A 17,460-nucleotide genomic window follows, 5' to 3' on the forward strand; every position below is an offset into this window, starting at 1 on the left:
GGGAAGGGGCCGTTACCCGTTCATCCATCAGATAGTGGAGCTCCTTTGTGACTGGAGAAGCTGGGGGCGGGCGAAGATGCCTGCCCTCATGGAGCTTGGGCTCTAGTGGGGAGAGGGCAGAAGACGTGGTTTCAGATGCTGGTGGTGCCAGGGAGGAGGAGAAATGGGGGTCCGTCAGTATGCCTGGGGGGTTGGTGGATGCAACGCAGGGGGTTGTGGTTCCAGAGGCTCTCGGGGGCTGACATGTACCTAGGACTTGAGGGGTGGGATGCAAACAGTGGGAAGCTCTGGGGTGGAGGATCTCGGAGAGGGGAGTTGAGGGGGGCACAGCTCGTCTGGCTGTGGTACTTGGAGGAGGTGGTGCCCAGACTTCAGTCCCCTGGTCTATAAAACAACGGTTGATTAAACAGTGTGGAAGTTTCTGGGACAGGCACAGATGATAGTTATGCAAGATGCAACCATTGGGGAACTGGGTACAGGGTGTTTGGAGATCTTCCTATTCAGTTTCTTACAACTTACATAAATCTGCAGTTATCTGAGAATAAAACTCCTTAAAAAAAAGAAAGTGAAAGGTCTGGGAAGGTCCTTTCGCTTCTCGTTACTGGGACCACCCTTGTCATCGTCACTCAGGACAGGAAAACCTTCGATCGCTTCTCTCTCATTGCCACCTGCAGATTGTACGAATGGGGTCTGGGGGCTCAGGGCGGTTTGCACACAACCCTTTATTGCCTGGCACGAAGGAGGCCCAGGCGGGGGGGGCAGGGGTCCCTCGGAGTCTGGGGCAGGTTGCTGGTTTGGAGGGCATGGGGGATCCGGCAGTGAAGATTGCCCCACGGTCAGAGCCATTGCCATTCGGGGGCTCATCGGGGACCACTGCAGCTCTCCCCAGAGACTGAGGGCACTTGGTCCCTTGGAGGCCCCTGAGTCTGCAGCCTCCTGTGTATTTGGATGAATGGGCTCCCGGATAGTGACGGCCCTCTGCACCGAAGGCAGCAGCTGGGGGTTTTCCTACAGGTGGACCCTCCCATTTCGGAAACCCTTCCCCCCTCCTTTCTCACTGAACGGAACCCCACAGATGGTTAGTTTTCTTCTTCCTCCGGGGGTGGGGGCACTGCTGTTCCTCCTTGCTCACTCGTACTCTTTTCATAAGCATTCATGAAGCACCTACTGTGTGCCTGGCTCAGGTGCCGCTTTAGTGATCGGGCTCGCTGCGGCAGCTCCAGCCCGCGGAAAGGTCCAGTCAGTGCCTTTCCCCAAATTCTGTGCTTTCAGATCCAGTTTTTAGACTGGGTCGGTTTATCGTTCTCCAAACCAGTCACGTGTGATTGAAATCGTTGCTGCTGTCTAGACTGGGGCTGAATTCGGAATCTCTTGGTACCTGACGGTGCTTGTCGAGCGGGTCTTGTGCACCGGGTACTGTGCTTTCGGGATCCCCTGTTGCCCTACTTAGTCTCAGCACTGTTGACATTTGGGCAGGATCATTCTGTCCTGTAGGGTGTCCTGGGCACCGTGGATGTTTGGCAGCATCCCTGGCCCCTCGACCTGCTAGATGCCGGTAGCATCCCTCTCCCAGTTGGGACAAGCACAGATGTCTCAGGACCTGCCCTTGAGGTTGCCGAGCGAGTGTGGGCGGGCCTGGTGTCTGTCTCTTCGTCTGTCAGATCCAAGTGGCGACAGGACTCCCCACTGTGGTTGGTTGGGAGCCTTGGGTGATAGAACGCACCGAAAGCTGTTTGCGGAGCCCAGCAAAGCGGCAGGGGCTGAAACTCTCCCCGCTGGTGTGTCTGATGGGCACAAGTCCCTCCGTCCACTCATCTGACCAGGCTCCTGGGGCGTAAGGGGGGCACGAACCAGGCTCCACACTGCTTGCTAGAACCCCCTGTGAAGACGGGCAGGCCCCTGGCGCTCACCCTTGGGGGGGGGTGCCTCCAGCTGACCCTGCGCAGATTCACCAGCGAGGCCGGCCCACGCTCAGGAGACCAGGGGGCTGGCACCTGCCCCTCGCCTTGCCAGGGTAGCTCTTTCTCCTCTCTGGATCGTCTTTTTGCATGTGACCCGCGTTGGGGGTTTCCAAGCTGCTGCCTCCCCCAGAGACTGCTTCGGGGGTCTCTGAACCACTCAAGGTGCCAGGCGTCCACCCTCTTCCTCTCTCTGACACCATACTCAGTTAAATATTAGGCTCCAGTGGTTGCTTTTGCATCCGGGACTTCAGCTAAGAGTTTACTTGAACAAGCGGCTCATCCGCCTAAGGAGGGAAAGCCCGGCCAAGATTGGTTGATCAAAAGCAGGGTGCTTGTAAGAATTACGGAATCCTGAAGGTCGGGGACCCACCCCTGAAAGATGCTGATTCAGTGTGGTGGATGTGGGGGACGTGGGGCTCAGTGGGCCACGTTCGCAGAGCTTCCACCACCGCTCTGACGTGTGGCCTTGTTGGGAACATCACACTGGACGGCGGTACCCGAATCATCTTCAAACACATTTCTTGTGCTGCGTCTGCTCACAGCCACCGCCTGGGAGTCTCATGTACATCTGCCAGGCCCCCGGCAGCTAACTCCTCATCACAGCCACAGCCCATCTGTCTGTCTTGCCCTTGAATGTGACACACGTTCCTACCTCAGGGCATTTGCACTGGTCGTTCGTTCAGCCAGGTGTCTCCTTCCCCTGGCACTCCTCACCTGTCAGGTCTCAGGGAGGTCATCGCGGCACCCCGCCCAAGGGACCGTCCTTCCCTTGCGCTCCGCTCACCACCCTCTCATGTTCTCTCCTAGCACTGGGAGCGGTTGCTGCTCGTTGGCACGTTTGCTCGCCCAGCCTTGGTGCCCCCCAGGCAGCGTGAGCCCCGTGGGGCCGGACGTTTGCTGACGCAGCCCCGGATGTGGGGGGAGCAGCGTTCCTGGCACACCAGCTCCAGCTCAGTCCAGGTTTCCTGAGGAGACAGGGGAGCGGTCTTTGAGAGGACACTCCGGTGTCTTCAGAGATGCCCACGGGTTGGAGGGTCCCTGCAGCTCCTGCCCCTTCTGGGCCTGAGGGGCCCCTGGCAGTAGTCACCGTCTCTGGCCATACTTTGACACTTTACCTCAGGGAGGCGGGGACCCGCTGCGACATTGTTTGGGGGACATTTGACTGTACTGGGGGGTGCAGTGATATTTTAACGTTGGGGGGGACCGGAGCTGCTCTCCCTCCCCTTGGGAAAGAAGCTGGAGGATCTTGGCCCTTTGCTAGGGGGAAGCCACTAGCAGCCGGTGCTTAGAAGTTACTTAAATTCTTCTTTCTTCGTTTCTAAATTTTAAATGGCATGTTTAGAATTTAATCTTCAAACCTGGGAGCCAGACCTGCAAGTTGAAAGATGACAGCCGAGAGATGGTTTCATTTGGCTGGCTGCAACAGCCAGATGGCAGATGCTGTGAGCGGGAGACGGGAGGGAGGCCGGGAGAGGGGAGGCGGCTTCTGTTTCGGCTCTTGCCCCCCCCCGAGTCCCCCCCAATGCAGCAAAGCACCCTCCTAGGGCCAGGCCTGGGCTGTGCCCTGGGGATCCCTTGGGGCTGCCAACCTTGCCCTCTGCCAGGGTGATGCTAGGGCCCCAAGGGACAGGGTCCCCCCTGCCCGGTACTTTTCCCTTTTTTAAGAAAACTTTTTTGTTTTGTTACAATTGTGGGTTTGCAGCATTTGCAAGAAATAATCTAGAGAGAGCTCGTGTGCGCAGCACACAGCTTCCCCCAGCGGTAATGACTTACGGAGCTATGGTACAGTATCACAGCCCGCAGATTGACATTTGGTACAATCCATCGACCTCACTCACACATCCCCAGCTGACATGTGCTCATTTGAGCGAGTGTGTGTGTGTGTGTGTGTGCGTACACATGTGCGTGTGTCTGCATGTGTTTAGCTCTGTGCAGTTTTATCACACATGTAGGTAAGTGTGAGCCTGCCACTGTCCAGACACCAAACAGTTCCATCACGAGGACCCCCTAATTCCATCCTTGGTAGCCACACTCGCCTCCCACCCGTTCCCTCTCTAACCCCTGGTGGCAACCTGTCATCTGTTCATCTCTATGATTTTGTGATTTTGAAAATGTTACAGAAACGGAACCATACAGTGTGCAACCTTTCTTTGCTCAGGTAGTTCTCTGAAGACCCATCCAGGTTGTTTTGTGGATCAACAGTTCGCTCCTTTTCTTGGCAAATAGCGTACTGCGAGGTGGATGCACCACAGTGAGTTTAAGCATTCACCTGTTGAAGAGCATCTGGGTTGCTTGCAGTTTGGGGCTGTTACAAACGCAGCTTCTGTGAACACTCACGCACAGGTCTTCGAGCGAATGCAAGTCTTCATTTCTCTGGGATCGAAGCCTGGGAGTGCAGCTGGGTCCTTGAGAGTTGCATTTAGTTTGTGAAAGGCCCTTCACTTTCCGTCAAGACCCATGTATCCTCTGGCCTCTGTGGAGAGATGTGAATCCTGCAAGAGGACCTTAGGCATGTATGCCTTCCTGCTGCAGGTAGTCACTGTGGGCCGTGCACTGGGCCAGGCAGGGTGTTAGCCACCAGGGATACCGTGAGACCGGACCAGCAAGAGCCTTCTCTTGGAGCTCCCTGGCTGGTGAGTTGAAATCAGCAATCAGCAGGCAGGCACGTTCATAGAGGAGGTAGTTACTCATAGTAGCCAACATGCACACAGCGCTTCTGTATGCCACGGGCTTTCTGGGTACCTTACGATCCTTGAACAGGCCAGTGTGATGGGGCTGTCATTCGCCCCATGGTGCAGATAAAGAGGCAGAGGCACAGCGAGCCAGAACGAGACAGAGGCCGGAAAATCCAGGCCCCGATCAGTACACTGCGTTGCCCCTTGTGGCCCACGCAGGCCATCACGGGATGCAGAGGGCAGAGGTGTGGTGTATTTGGGATGGGGCAACTGGGAAGCCTCCTTGACATGGTAACAGGGAAGGCCATGCAAAGATCCCAGGACAAAACCGCATGTGCAAAGGTCCTGGGGTGGGAACCGAAAAGAGGCCAGTATGGCTGGAGTGTGGTGAACAAGGGAAGGAGGTGGGAGGTTGAGCAGGCCTCGTAGGGTTGTAATTTGAGCGTGAGTCAGTGATTCAGTCGATACTTTAAAAAATTGCTCTGGCTGCTGGGTGCAGAATAGACTGGGGGAGGGGAGTCCATGTGCCATGGAGGAAGTAGGGATATGGGGAGGACAAGTAGGCGAACCCTTTGGTCTTGAGGGATGACCCCTGGGTGTCACCCAGCTCTGCCCTGCGAAGGCAGGACCCCCAGCCAGCCACCCACCTTGGGTGTCTGCGGCCAGACCTTGGGCTGCCATGTAGGTCTGTCTCCCAGTAGACTTTTCTTGCTATTTCTTTTCTCCCTGTCTCCACACTAGCTGCCATCATACAAATTGAATTTACGTGCTCAGTGTCAGCCACTCCAGATCATGTAATAAATGAACACCGACGACTTCGAACCCCTCATGCCTTGCCTGGTCAGGTGAGTTGTCTGCTTTTTAATCTAATGGTGGCCGCCATTTATTATGCTCTTGCTGGGTACCGGCTAGCGTTGAGAAAACTCGTATACCTCTGTTAATCTCAGCAAACCTGGCAAGTTACGCATTCTTATCCATCTTTATGATGGGGGAAACTAAGGCATGTGGGCCAGGTGACCGCTGGAGGTCACCCATACAGGATGTGGCAACGTCTGGATTTGAATCCAGAGCTGGGCCGCTCGCCCCCCACGGCGTTGCCACGTCCCCATCTAGGAGGGCAGAAAAGGCGCCTCAGTGAGCTCCTCGGTCAGAACCTTGGTCTTCCCAGCCGTTGGGATTTTCCTGCTTCTGGAAGATGCTGTTTCAAAAGGAAATGATACTGAGGGCTGGGATCGCCTTGCCTGTGGGGTGGGGACCGGAAGAGGCGGCTGGTGTCTGGGAGGCTTGTAACTGCCCGCTGGGAGTGTGTTTTGACTGTCGCCAGAAAAAGAAAGAGGAAGAGCTCGTACAGAGTCACAGAGAGAGATTTGGCAGATATAGACCCCAGACAATCTCCCTCCCTCACGTGTGCGCACACACACACGGAAAACACCCAGAAACACACAAACACCCCGAGACACAAATACAGAGATGATCGTAGATGGGAGACAGACCCACGGACATCCTCAGGCACCCAGCCTCCCAGACCCTCAGAGAGAAGCAGGGACTGACATTCGCTTTTCCACCTGCAGGGGTGACATTGCTCTCCCCACCTGAGCTCCTCCCAGGCTCAGGCCCTGCCCAGCCGGGTGGTCCATGCAGCGGCCCACGGTCAGTGTGTCCAGCCTTGTTTCCTAGAACCTCCCCACAAGGCTGTGAAACAGTCTGGCATCAAGGTCTCGTCCTGTGCCTGGGGCCTTCCAGCGACCAGCAAGTTAGCGCTCAGGTGATGGCAAGGCGGCCTTCCAGCCCCGCCCGGCTTCTGGGGTACTCAGGCCTCTGCCAGCTAGCTGCTCCTTCTCAGAGATGAGCGGACGCCGGAGGGAGTGGAGGGCCCACCGCAGCTTTAGCCCACAGGGCTGCCAGGAGGCGGTGGTTTGCGGTTGGGGCTCGCTCGGCGTTTCTCTCCGCTCTGACGAGAGAGCAGTGGTGAGGACACCAGGCTTCCGTGTCCCGGGCCCTGCCACGTAAAGCTGTGTGAGTGAGCTGGGCATGTCGTTCTGCCTCTGCCAGCCTCAGATCCCTTGTCCTTAGCATAGGGCCGTCCCAGAGAGCTTCGGGAAGGGGCAGTGAGACCCCGGAGACCAGGACATGGGGCAGGCTGTACCTTCCCGGGTGGACGGGCTTTAGATTGTCGGATCATCATCCGTCTGTCCCACGTAGAAATCCAGCCAGGTGCTCGGGAGTACGGATTCGAATTGTGCTGCCGCGGAAAGGACAAATCACGGTAGGATTTCAGGTGCCCACTGCCTGGAACAGCTCAGCTCTGGGGTGGGCCTGGCACGTGGTGGGGGCACAGGATGTATGCGCTGCTTGAGTGAATGAACGGGAAAAGCCCCTGACGTCCTGCATGGAGGTCGAGGCCCGGCTGCTGGCTGTCCTGTCCTGAAGGGGTGCATGAGGGACAGTGTCTCCCTCAGTCTTTCCCCCCCCCCCGCCTTGGACAGGTGCCCCCCACAGCTGGTGGTTGAATTCCCTCCGCTTAGCTCCTCTAGCTGTTGTCCTAGTCAGCCGGAGTTGCTCTAACAAAATGACCACAGTCTGGGGGCTTAAAGAACAGAAATGTATTTTCTTTCCACCCTGGAGGCCAGAAGTCCAAGTTCACGGTGCTGGCAAATTCAGTTTCTGGGGAGAGCTGTCTTCCTGGCTGGTAGGCGGCCGCCTCCGGCATGTCTTCACATGGCCTCCTCCATGTGTGAGTGCAGAGGGAGAGAAAATGAGCTCTCTGGTGTCTCTTCTTACAAGTATACCAATCCTGTAAACTCGGGGCCCCGCCCTCACAACTTCCTGTAACCTTCCTTCTTTAGAGACCCATCTCCAAATACAGCCACGCTGGGAGTTAAGGCGTCGACCTAGGCATGGGGGGTGGGGGGTGGGGGGTGGGCACAGACCATCGGCCCTTGGCCCGTAGCCCGCGGCTGCCTTCTGATCCAAACAGAGGATTTGGGAAGCTGCTGAGCACTGTGGGCTTTGCAGGCTCTGGCGTTAGGAACAGTCCCCACGGCGGCTGTCACCTGCGGGGTTTACTGGGAGCCTGGCCTCTTGGGGGCCATTTTTCCGGGGAATTCAATTCCCAGGTTAGTTCCAGCAGTGACCGAGGAGTTGTTGACAAGTGGCCACATGCCATTCGCATTGTGGCCCCCGGTCCAGAGTGGTGCTTTTTGTCCGAGAGGCTTGGAAAGGGAGCCTGGGCTTCCTTCCCCTCTCCTGGGGCTGCCGTCCCAACTCCCATTGGGAAACACCAGGCTCTTGAAAATTGATAATTGAGAGAAACATCTGCTGGTTTTCAAGGAGCACACGGTGCCTCCCGAGGGGCGAGGGCGAGCCCGAGTGGCGTTGTCAGCCACCCTCGGAAACACACACACAAGCACACACGTGCCTGAGTTGTTTTCGTGTGTTAGGATTTTAAGAATTAAAATGATCAGTGTTTGCCATAAAAATGCAAACAGTATAGAAACACAGAAAGTAAAAAGCACGGTCTCCCTCTTCCAGAAGTATTCCCATTAAATGATTTGATTATTATCCTCATTTTTGCTATGAAAATGGATCCATATTATATACACTGTTCCCGTTTCATTATTTCTTCTTGAGAATAATTGCTAACAGCCATCCAACATCATACTTAGACGAGTAGTTTTCAGCCAGTTTTCTGCCCCTGCCCCCACCTCCCAGGGGTCATTAGGGGATGTCTGGAGACATTTTTAGTTGTCACAACTTAGGGGTGATGGTGTTACTTGCATCCGGTGGGGAGAGGGTGCCGCTAACTCCCTCTGATGCCCAGGACGGGACCCCACAGCAGACGGTTATCCAGCTCAAGATGTCAGTAATGCCAAGGTTGAGAAACCCGATGGTAGATTTATGTATATTTTGAATGGCCCCATCGGATCCCATAATGTGATGTACCGGGGTTTGTTTCCGGGAATTTAGATGGTCTCCGATTGTTTACTTAAAAAAAAAAAAAAAAAAAACCCTGCAGAGAGATAACTCATACATACATGCTTTCAGGCCTTCTGTGCATGTTTCCATTGGATACAGTCCTGGAAGTAAAAATTGCTGGGTTGCAGGGTAGCACGCATCTTTAATTTTGATAGGTATTGCCAGAATGCCCTCCAAGAAGATTATGGCCATCAGCACTACCACCAACAGACAGACTCACTCACCCGTGCGACCCACTCCCCATTTGCTCCCTGTTCTCCTCAATTAACAAAACGCGTTTGATTTATTTTAAATAACTTTCCATGGCACTTCCATCATGTCCAATGGCAGAAACCGTTCTCACCGTGAACTCACTCCATTCTGCCAATAATTCTTGAACGGTGATTGATATTTTGCTGACAGTGGGTGTTTAAAGATGTTCGATGTCAGTGACAATAGGAAAAAAATCTCATTAGTTCTCCCCATTTGGATAATAGCAAAGAAAGATAAAAGGCATGGCTTTGTCTTTTCTGAGTGAAGGAGCCGTGGGTCAGGAGGTTCTGCTGTCCCTGGGGTTCTCACGCATTCACTCAGCCCTGTGCTCCCCCATTGGGCAGCTGCAGCCTCTCCGAGGCCACCCCAGAAAGCGACCTCGGGATGTGTGGGGTGAAGCCCCAGAAACAGATGGGGCTGTGCACACTGCTGCTCCTTGGGAGTAAGAGGCACTTTACCCCCTAACCTGAACGATCCTTCACAAACAAGGACGAGATCCCTTACCGGGTCATAGGAGACCTCCCCACAGCAGGCTGTGTGGACCGGACTGGCGGCCACTCCAGGCACGAGAGGGTCCTTTTGGCATGTGTATTGCTACGACAAGAGAGGTGGTCCAGGCTCACACCTTCCCCTCGTCCTGGGGGCCACTTCCAGCCTTCCCTCACCTGGCTGACTCTCTCCGTCCCTCCCTGTGCACACGTGCACACCTGCACACCCTTCCCAGCTGGGCATGTCCCCCCGCCCCCCCTTCCAGCTCCAGAGCACGCAGCTGTCACCCACTGACTCTCGTGCGTCTGGCTGCCCTCTGGACAAGTGTGTCTCAGGATGGGTGTGCAGGACTCTGCTCTAGACTCTCTCCTCTCGCCCCCTCTGTGGGTCCTCCCCAGGGCAACCACGCCTGGCCGTCTTGTTCTGCAGGTGTCCTGCTGGTCCTCGGTCAGTGCAGACACAGATAGTCACCCATAGACATACATATGCGTCCTAAGATTCACTTTTATTTTTAAATACATATGTTTGTTCTCTTTTAAACAAAAAAGGACTCATCCTATCTGGTGGCTTCTCTTTCTGTCATCCAGGCATCTTTGGTGCCAGTGCACACAGATCTGGGGCAGTGGCTTCCTGGGTTGTGTTGGCCCCTCGGGGGGACGTTTAAGTGGTTCCCGGTGATTTTTGCCCTTGTGTGCAAACCTGCAGTGGCCGTCTTGACACTCATCTTTGCCCACGAGAACAAATGTGATCCTTTATTCAGTGTATTTCTTGTGTGCGCTATCACAGGAAGATTCTAGGTGCCGAGGACACAGAATAAAGAGAGTCTCCTCGGGTGACACTGACCTTCTAGTAGGGAGAGGCAGGAAGTAAATGGTTAGGTCACAAATAACACTGCAGAGTAGTGCTGTAACGAAAAGGAGAGCAGGCATGGGGCATAGGGTCCTGAGGCTTGGGGCATGGGGCAGAGCACTGTCCCAGACAGGGTGCCCAGGGATGCTCCCCAAGGAAGGGACATTGCAACAGAGGCTGGAAGGTAAGGAAGGGAGCAAGCATGTGCATGGGGGAAAGTGATTTTTCCCAGGCAGAAGTAAGGGCACATGCAAAGGCCCTGAGGTGGGGCTGTGCTTGGTTCTTCTACTGAACACATGGTTAGAGCACTGTGAGCTTGAGGGGGAGAGAGTGCATGTGGAGGTGAATGCCCAGAAGTTGATGTGCCAGGTCAAGTGTTCACGCTTGAAAGTTCTGAGAGCTTGTTAGTTTCACTCTACAGACGTGCTCCCGATTTCTACGTCCATGAGCTACAGCGCTGGCGGGGGCAGGGGGAGGGGGCCCACGTTGGTGAGCCTTCGCCAGCCGCTGTGGATTCAGACAACCCCTGCCCCAGGTGTGTGTGAGGAGAGGGGGCGGGCGTTGACCGGGGCCTGCAGGTCTTGGTTCGAGGGGTTCCGTCCTGGACATGTTGGCTCCAAATTAGCTGATGTAGTTCTCACTGCAGCCATGGGAAGAAGGAACGAGGCTATCCCTCTGTTTTTCTCCCAGATGGGGACATTGAGTGATTTGTCTAGAGTCACAGTAAATGGCAAGACTGGGATTCGAACCCAGGAGCCGTTGGGCCAAACATGTTCTTAACCTGTATCCTGGGATTTTATCATGATCAGGAGTGCAGGGAGCCTCACCCCCATGCCCTCAGTAGCCAGCATGTGACTTTTTCCTTGAGGCCACCAGACAGCACCAGACAGTATCACAAGGCTATGCGTTCAGCTAACGGGTGCCAGACACCCAACTGCGCTTGGCACAGAGTAAGCACTTAGTAAGCGGTTCGGTCTGTTTTTAAAAATGAGAATACTGGCCTAGATTTGCTGCCCACCTCTCAAACCTCAAAAGAAAGACAGATTCATTTTTTTCCCCCCTATAAATGGTCTTATCCTAAGAAATAAATGTGCCGTTGGGGGTGTTTGAAATGGCACCAGGAGTGATCAGAAAGTTATTCCTTTGACGTCTGGTTCAATTTTATTTGACATTCCAGGTGGGGAGGGAGCCGGGTTCTTATTCAAATGCAGGGGGGGTCGGTTGGGGGAGGGGGGCAGTAATGATGTGGCTGGAACCCCAGGCAGGCTGGGGCTCTGCTGAATGACAATGAAGCCCGCCCCAGTGGGTCTCATCCAGGCAGGTCTAACAAGATTAGATTTTCATAAATTTCAGACAGTGCCAATTCCTAATTCCTTGGTGTGCGGCCGGGAGGCCAGACAGGGCCGCCTGCACCGGCTGCTTGTTAACCAGGAAGCAAACTGGCTGCCCCTCCGCTGGGAGCAGACACAAGGGGGGTGGGGGAGTGGGGGGTCGTCTGGTCTGGAAACCTCCTGTGGGCTGGCAGGAGCCAGGTGGACTGTGGCCCAGCTCTCCAGCTGAGGAAAGAGAAATGAGCTCCGGCACCCAACTGCTACTCCGATGATTAACTGAAAACTTCGTGACAGTCACGCTCGCTTAATAGTACCTGTGGAAGGGAGACACGTTGTGCTCACGTAGTGCCGTGTGTATACATACAACCCATGTAGAGTGAATAGCACTTATTCGCCCAGTTCTGCACTGGCCCACTCCCCGTTTACAGCTGGGGAGTGGCCGAACGGGGGTTTGAGTCTAGGCTCCTGAGTTTTGTCCCGGTCAAGGCTCTGTCACCAAGAACAGGGGGCCATAAACTTGGATGCAAAAGAATTGCATCTGTACCTTAACCAACCGGATCAGGAGCACGGGCTCCAAACCACAGAGGCCTCAGCAGCACCTGCCACGTGGTCACCGGTGGAAACCACGGATTTCATATCACATTGAAATCTGCCAGGTCACATTTAATGCTGTACTATCCCCGCGTCACAAAAATAATGCTGGATACCCTTGCCGTATCGCCAGTCTGGTTGAGAGTTGATAGCTGTTTTTTAATATAATTGGCTTCCTTCTTAAGCCACAATTTTATTTAAGTTTAATTGAATTTTAATTTAAAGACTGTATTTTGAGAGAGCATCCTGGCTTCCCCAGTGGCCAGGGCTCCACCACAGGGAGGAGGAGAATCGGGCTAGGCCTGGATTCGGGGCTGCTCTCCGACTTGGCTGCGCGCCTGTGGCGGGCCTGACGCTGCACCCCCGGGGGGCTGTCAGGGAGACTGAGAAAGTCCTGGCCTGGCCGGTGCTTGGCGCTCAGGTAGCCGCAGAAGAGATGGGAGCTGGCGGGATCTCTACGCAGCGCCATGAGAGGTGCCCAGAGCTCCCCCGAGCGCCTGGTGTGACCTGCGGGGCCATCCTGTGATTTTCCTCCACTTTGGGGGCGGTGGGGGAGGTGGGTACCACCAGCCACAACTACTATAGCCGCGTGGACAGAATGGCGGGTGATGCTCCAGAGGGTCCTGACCCCGCCTAGTGAGCAGATCCTTTCCACACGCGCCCTTGGCTGGAACCCGGGCCGTTGCTGAGCTGGAGCCGTGCTGTTCGGGACGGTGGGGTGTGGGGCAGCCGGCTGAACCTGTCCCTGAAGGCACGGGCTGGGAGTTTGGTCCTGGGCCTGTGGGTTGCATGGCCCCTGGCCAGCCTCCTCCTCCTCATCCATAGAGCCGGTGTGGGCTGTGGGCATGTTAGTATGTGCTTCACAGAAGGACCATGAGGATTCACCGAGGCGATGCCCATGAGCACGTGGGCCGTGCCTGGCATTTAGGGGGTGCTGGGCGCACACTGCCTCTCTCCGGCATCAGGCGGGCTGGGAAAGGACCCGAGATGGGCGTGCAAACATCTCAAAGTGACTGTGTCTCTCCCTGGAGGAGAAGACAAAAGGGAGGGTCAGGCCACTCTGAGGAGGCAGACGAGCCTGTTAATTTGAAATTATTCACCAGGAAAGAAGACGCTAAATTAAATTAGAGTGACCTTACTTTGCATGTGGAAGACAGGCTTGGCCACCCCGGAGAGCCTGCCGCATCTCACCCACCCTAAGGGGGAAATTAGGAAGAGAAATGGCAGAGCTCCCCCGCCCTCCCCACGGCCAGCAGGCCTCCGCCCGGAACCAGATGAGAGAAATGTGTTTTTTTCCCAAGGGCTCCTATTGCAGCCAGGCCCTTGGAGCGGGCGCAGGACAGGTGCTCCGAGTCCCTCGTGGCCTCGCGTCTGGCTTTCGCCCGGGGGGACCATTCTGGACTGACCTTGCTCCAAACCCCCGACCCTGGGGCACAGGCCAGGCAGGTGCCCCGGCCGAGCAGTCGGCCTGGCAAACCTCTCAGCGTCTCTAGGGCACCGACCTGATTGAGGGGTGTCGGCAGTTGTGCCTGCTGTGTCCTGCCTCGTCTGAGCTCTTACGTTTACACCCCGACGCCAGGTCATAACTGGGGCTCTCGGAGGTCCACGTGCCCGGGGTCACCCAGCTCGGAGCAGATGCAGGGAGGCGGGACTGGCCATCCTCATAGGTGCTCGGGATGTGCGGAGGGGAAACTAAGGGACGCTTTGGGACAGCTGCAAGAATGTAGTAGAACAAGACCCTCAGGGGGGCTCGGGCTTGAAGATCCAGCTCGGCTCTTTCTAGGCGCGCGGTCTGGCGTGCCTCCGCCCTGCACCTCGGTATGCTCATATGCAGAGTGGCAGTGGTGGCGGCAGCCACCCCATAGACATGGGGGAGGCAGGCTCTGTGTGGCTGTTGTCACCGTTGGGATCATAGTACCAGCTCCAGGGACTGTGGTGGGTTCGGGCTGTTGACCAGCCCGCCCACCCCCACCCCCCGCCCCGTCCCCCTGTGTCTGTGAGCTGGCTGGCTTTGGCTGTGACTCATGTGGTGAAAGCCACGGAGGGGGGAGGGCAGTGGTAGAACCCGCCCCGGGCCTACGTGCAGGTGGAGGGGAGGTCTGTCAGACGGAAGGAGCCAGGTGGCATCAGTGTGGCCCCCTGTCTGCCCCTAGCAGCTGAGTCACTCGGGCTCCTCTCGTGGCTGGAAATCCCCAAACCACCCGCCCTGCAGGCTTTGGCCTGCCTAGGGCTTTTAAACTCTTTTAAAACTCTTGAACGTGTTGCCAGCCAAAGGCCAGGGAGCTTCACAGATGGTTTCTGGGTTCTGGAGAGATCTGGGAGGTGTGACCACACGGGGCCGGCCTGCCTCGGCCGCCGGACTGTTCGGTGGCTGGGGTTTCAAGGAGTAGTGCCTGTCTAGGGAGAGGGAGCTCACGCTTGGTTCAGGAAGCCTGCCTGGGCACGGGAGAGAGGAGTCCAGAGGTGTAGAAGCCCAAGCTGCCCAACGGGGCCAAGCGGACAGCACCAGCCTGTAGAAAGAAGGGAGCTGCCTGCCCGAAGCTCTGTGCCTGGGGGGGTGGGGGGCGTGGGGGGGGGAACACGTGCACATGTGGCCTGCAGTTTGCCACCTCTCTAGCAGGTGCTTTCCTGGCACATTTCCTGGAGAGTGGGTTCTGTCCCCCAACGGCGGTATCTCCTGGAAGGAGCCCCCAGAGTGAAAGGGCATGGAAGTGCTATCGGCAGGACCAGATCACCCTCACCCCACAGCCCAGGCCAACACACCCAGCCCAGAGATGTGCCCTGCCTTATGGGTTGGTGTGAACCAACTGCTGGCTGGGGGCCTCTTCTGGACCCCTCAGCGCCCCCACCCACCTGTGCCACTGGGCCCGGCCTGGAAGATCCAGCGCGGCCCTGTTTAGTCCTCTCTTTGTTGGCTTATGGGTCTGGGCTTCTTTGCTTTGCTGTCTTGGGGTGATGGGAGCCCCTCATTAATCATGGTCATGGAGGGAGTGCTCCCTGAGTGCCGAGCACACTGTCCACACACAGCCACCCGGTGCCCGTAACCTCCTTTTACATGGGGAAGCTGGGATGGACTGGGAGGTGAGGCCCTGGCTCACACCTGGCGGGCTCCCCTGATGGAGCTGTAACAGAGCTTAGGGACGCTCGGCACCCCGTTCCTCTTCGGGGCCTAGACCCAGACCTTTGACTTCAGGATGTAGCCCAGAAATCAGTCCTGGCTTCTCTTTTTCTGAGAGTTTTTCCTCCCCTCAGCCCCGTGGATTTCCTGGGGTTGTGGCCCAGGCCCTGGATGGGCACATTCGTGTTTCTAGCAGCGCTAGGCTCATTTCTGGGGGGTGATTCTCTCCCAGAAATGTGTTCTCCTGCCCTTTGGGCCCAGCCTGGTGGGGTCAGGAGAGGCTGTGGAGGGCTTGTCCACCCCCACTGGCCTGCTGGGGCCTCACCCACTGCCCCCTTGCCACCCAGCTGCCTCAGCTGCTGTCTTGCTGCTCCCTTCTGGGTCCCGGAAAACACCAGGAGGAGGGCCAGGGCCTGGGACAAGGACAAAGGCAGCCCAGCCGCACACCTCCCCTCCTCCAGGCTCGTGTGGGCAGGGCCTCTGGAGACAGCAGGGGGAGGGGGCAGGAGGGAACCCACCACCGTGGTCCCCGTTGGGGTGAAGAGTGCACGGGGCTGGGGGAAGGGACGTGTCGGCCCCTCTGAGGAGGGAGGGCGTGGGGGTTACACAAAGCAAGCCTGTGTGTCCCCTGAATGGGCAGCTTTATCCTGGGCCCTAACAGACAGGGCCCTGCCCTAGGGAATCAGACCAGGCTGCTGAAGCCCTGGACCAGCCTGGCTGGGGAGGCAGGAGGTGTGGCCACAGTTACTGGGTCCGAGGCCCTGCTGCCCGCCTTCCTGGCAGGAAAGTGACGGTGTCCCTCCAGTGGTTCCATCCAAGCTTGCTTGATCTGCTGCTGGGCAGGGCCCCAGCCTTCTCAGCACTCAGGATCAGTCTCCCTGAAGTCCCTGGCCAGTTCGCCCTCCCTCCTGGGCTCTCCAGGGCAAGATGGGACACGGTCCCACCTGGGAACCAGAGCCAAGGCCCAGGCTCCAGGATGAGTTCCTGGGTGCACAGGAGGTCGTCCAGCAGATGGTTGGGTGGGAGGAGCCAGCAGCATAGGGCCCTTGGGCTGAGAGTCTGTCACTTGACCTCTGGACCTTGCTCTCCTCGCCCGTGAGATAGGATGATAAAAGTGTCCCGAATGTACACTCAGCCCTGGACAGGGATTCTCAACCCTGGCGCCGTTGACCCACCATTCTTCGCCGTGGGGCATCCCGTGCACTGTAGGAGGCCCCCACCCACCAGATGCCTGGAGTGCTGCCCCCCAATTGTGACAGCCGCCAGTGTGCCCAGAAATTGCCACATGGCCTCTGGTGGGCAGACTCACCCGACTTAATAACAGCAGTAGGTACTAGCAGTGTAATAGGTAAACATCGGTGCAGTTGGGCAAACACAGAACATGGCATGAGAAGGTGGTGTCCTGGGGAGCCTGCGTGGGAGGAAGGGGGTGGCCAGGGCTTTGGAGAGGATGCTGGGGGGGGGGTTTCTGTGTGGAGAAGCTTCCACTCTTTTGCGAACAGTAACGTTCCCACCTAGGACGCATTGCTTTTCCTGCCGGAAGCCGCAGGGAAACTGAGGCAGGAGGGGCTGGCCCTCGCAGGGTTGGAGTTTGGGTGGGCCCAGCATGAGTGGCCAGAGCCCTTGACACAGCCACACCTCATGTTCCTGTTGCTTTCCACTTTACCCCCTGCCACCCGCACTCACCGCCCACCCCCCCCCCCCCCCCCCCCCAGTTTGTCTGTCTTGGAGGAGGAAGAGCTGAGTCAGTGGCCCTGAGCTTGAACCTATGCCCTGGGGAGCCCTCGACTAATTGCTTGTTAGCGACGGGCGTCAGGGTGTTGGGCCCCCGGTGGACAGCCGTGGGCTGGAGGAGGCTGGCGGGGCTCGGCCCTGGCGCAGCTGTCTGCCGTGTCACCACCCAGGTCCCTGGCAGGACCCGGCGCTGGCGTCCTGCCCGTTGCTGGGGGCTCAGCTGGCACCGGCCGCGGCCAGCTGCCCAGCCGCCTCGACACGGACCCGCGCGAGTCAGCAGAAACCGCCCCGGCACTGGCAGGATCAAAATAACCTCCTTCCTTTTCCAGCACTTGAGGGCTTTTCCGCCTTCGAGGGGAAAAACAAAACAACACCAAAAAAAAAAAAAAAAAAAAAAAGAAAAAAAGAAAGGCGAATGGCGGCATCTGCAGGCACCGGGGATGTGGTTTTTCTGAGGCTTCCCTCCCGAGAGCTGGGTGGGGGGG

At 56.9% G+C, this 17,460-nt stretch overlaps 1 protein-coding gene across 7 annotated transcripts in view; it reads left to right on the forward strand.

Annotated features, from left to right (window-relative positions):
* PMEPA1 (prostate transmembrane protein, androgen induced 1) overlaps positions 1 to 17,460 on the forward strand; it is a 50,477-nt gene that overhangs the window by 26,247 nt on the left and 6,770 nt on the right. Inside the window, exon 1 of one of the 7 annotated variants that reach the window (XM_073883943.1) lies at positions 4,383 to 5,481. The exons of 5 other annotated variants lie outside the window; for them this stretch is intronic. Coding sequence is in view for 1 of the 2 variants with exons in the window: in XM_073883940.1 (XP_073740041.1) it covers positions 16,347 to 16,536 (190 nt within the window). In the remaining variant the exon portion in view is untranslated. Of the gene's footprint in view, positions 1 to 4,382; positions 5,482 to 16,331; positions 16,537 to 17,460 lie in introns of those variants that run through there. One more of the 7 variants, XM_073883940.1, reaches the window with a different exon arrangement.

The sequence above is a fragment of the Callorhinus ursinus genome, unplaced genomic scaffold (genome assembly GCF_003265705.2).
Source record: "Callorhinus ursinus isolate GAN/ISIS: 27379988/994484 unplaced genomic scaffold, GSC_fseal_2.0 scaffold53, whole genome shotgun sequence".
Taxonomy (NCBI): Eukaryota; Metazoa; Chordata; class Mammalia; order Carnivora; family Otariidae; genus Callorhinus; species Callorhinus ursinus.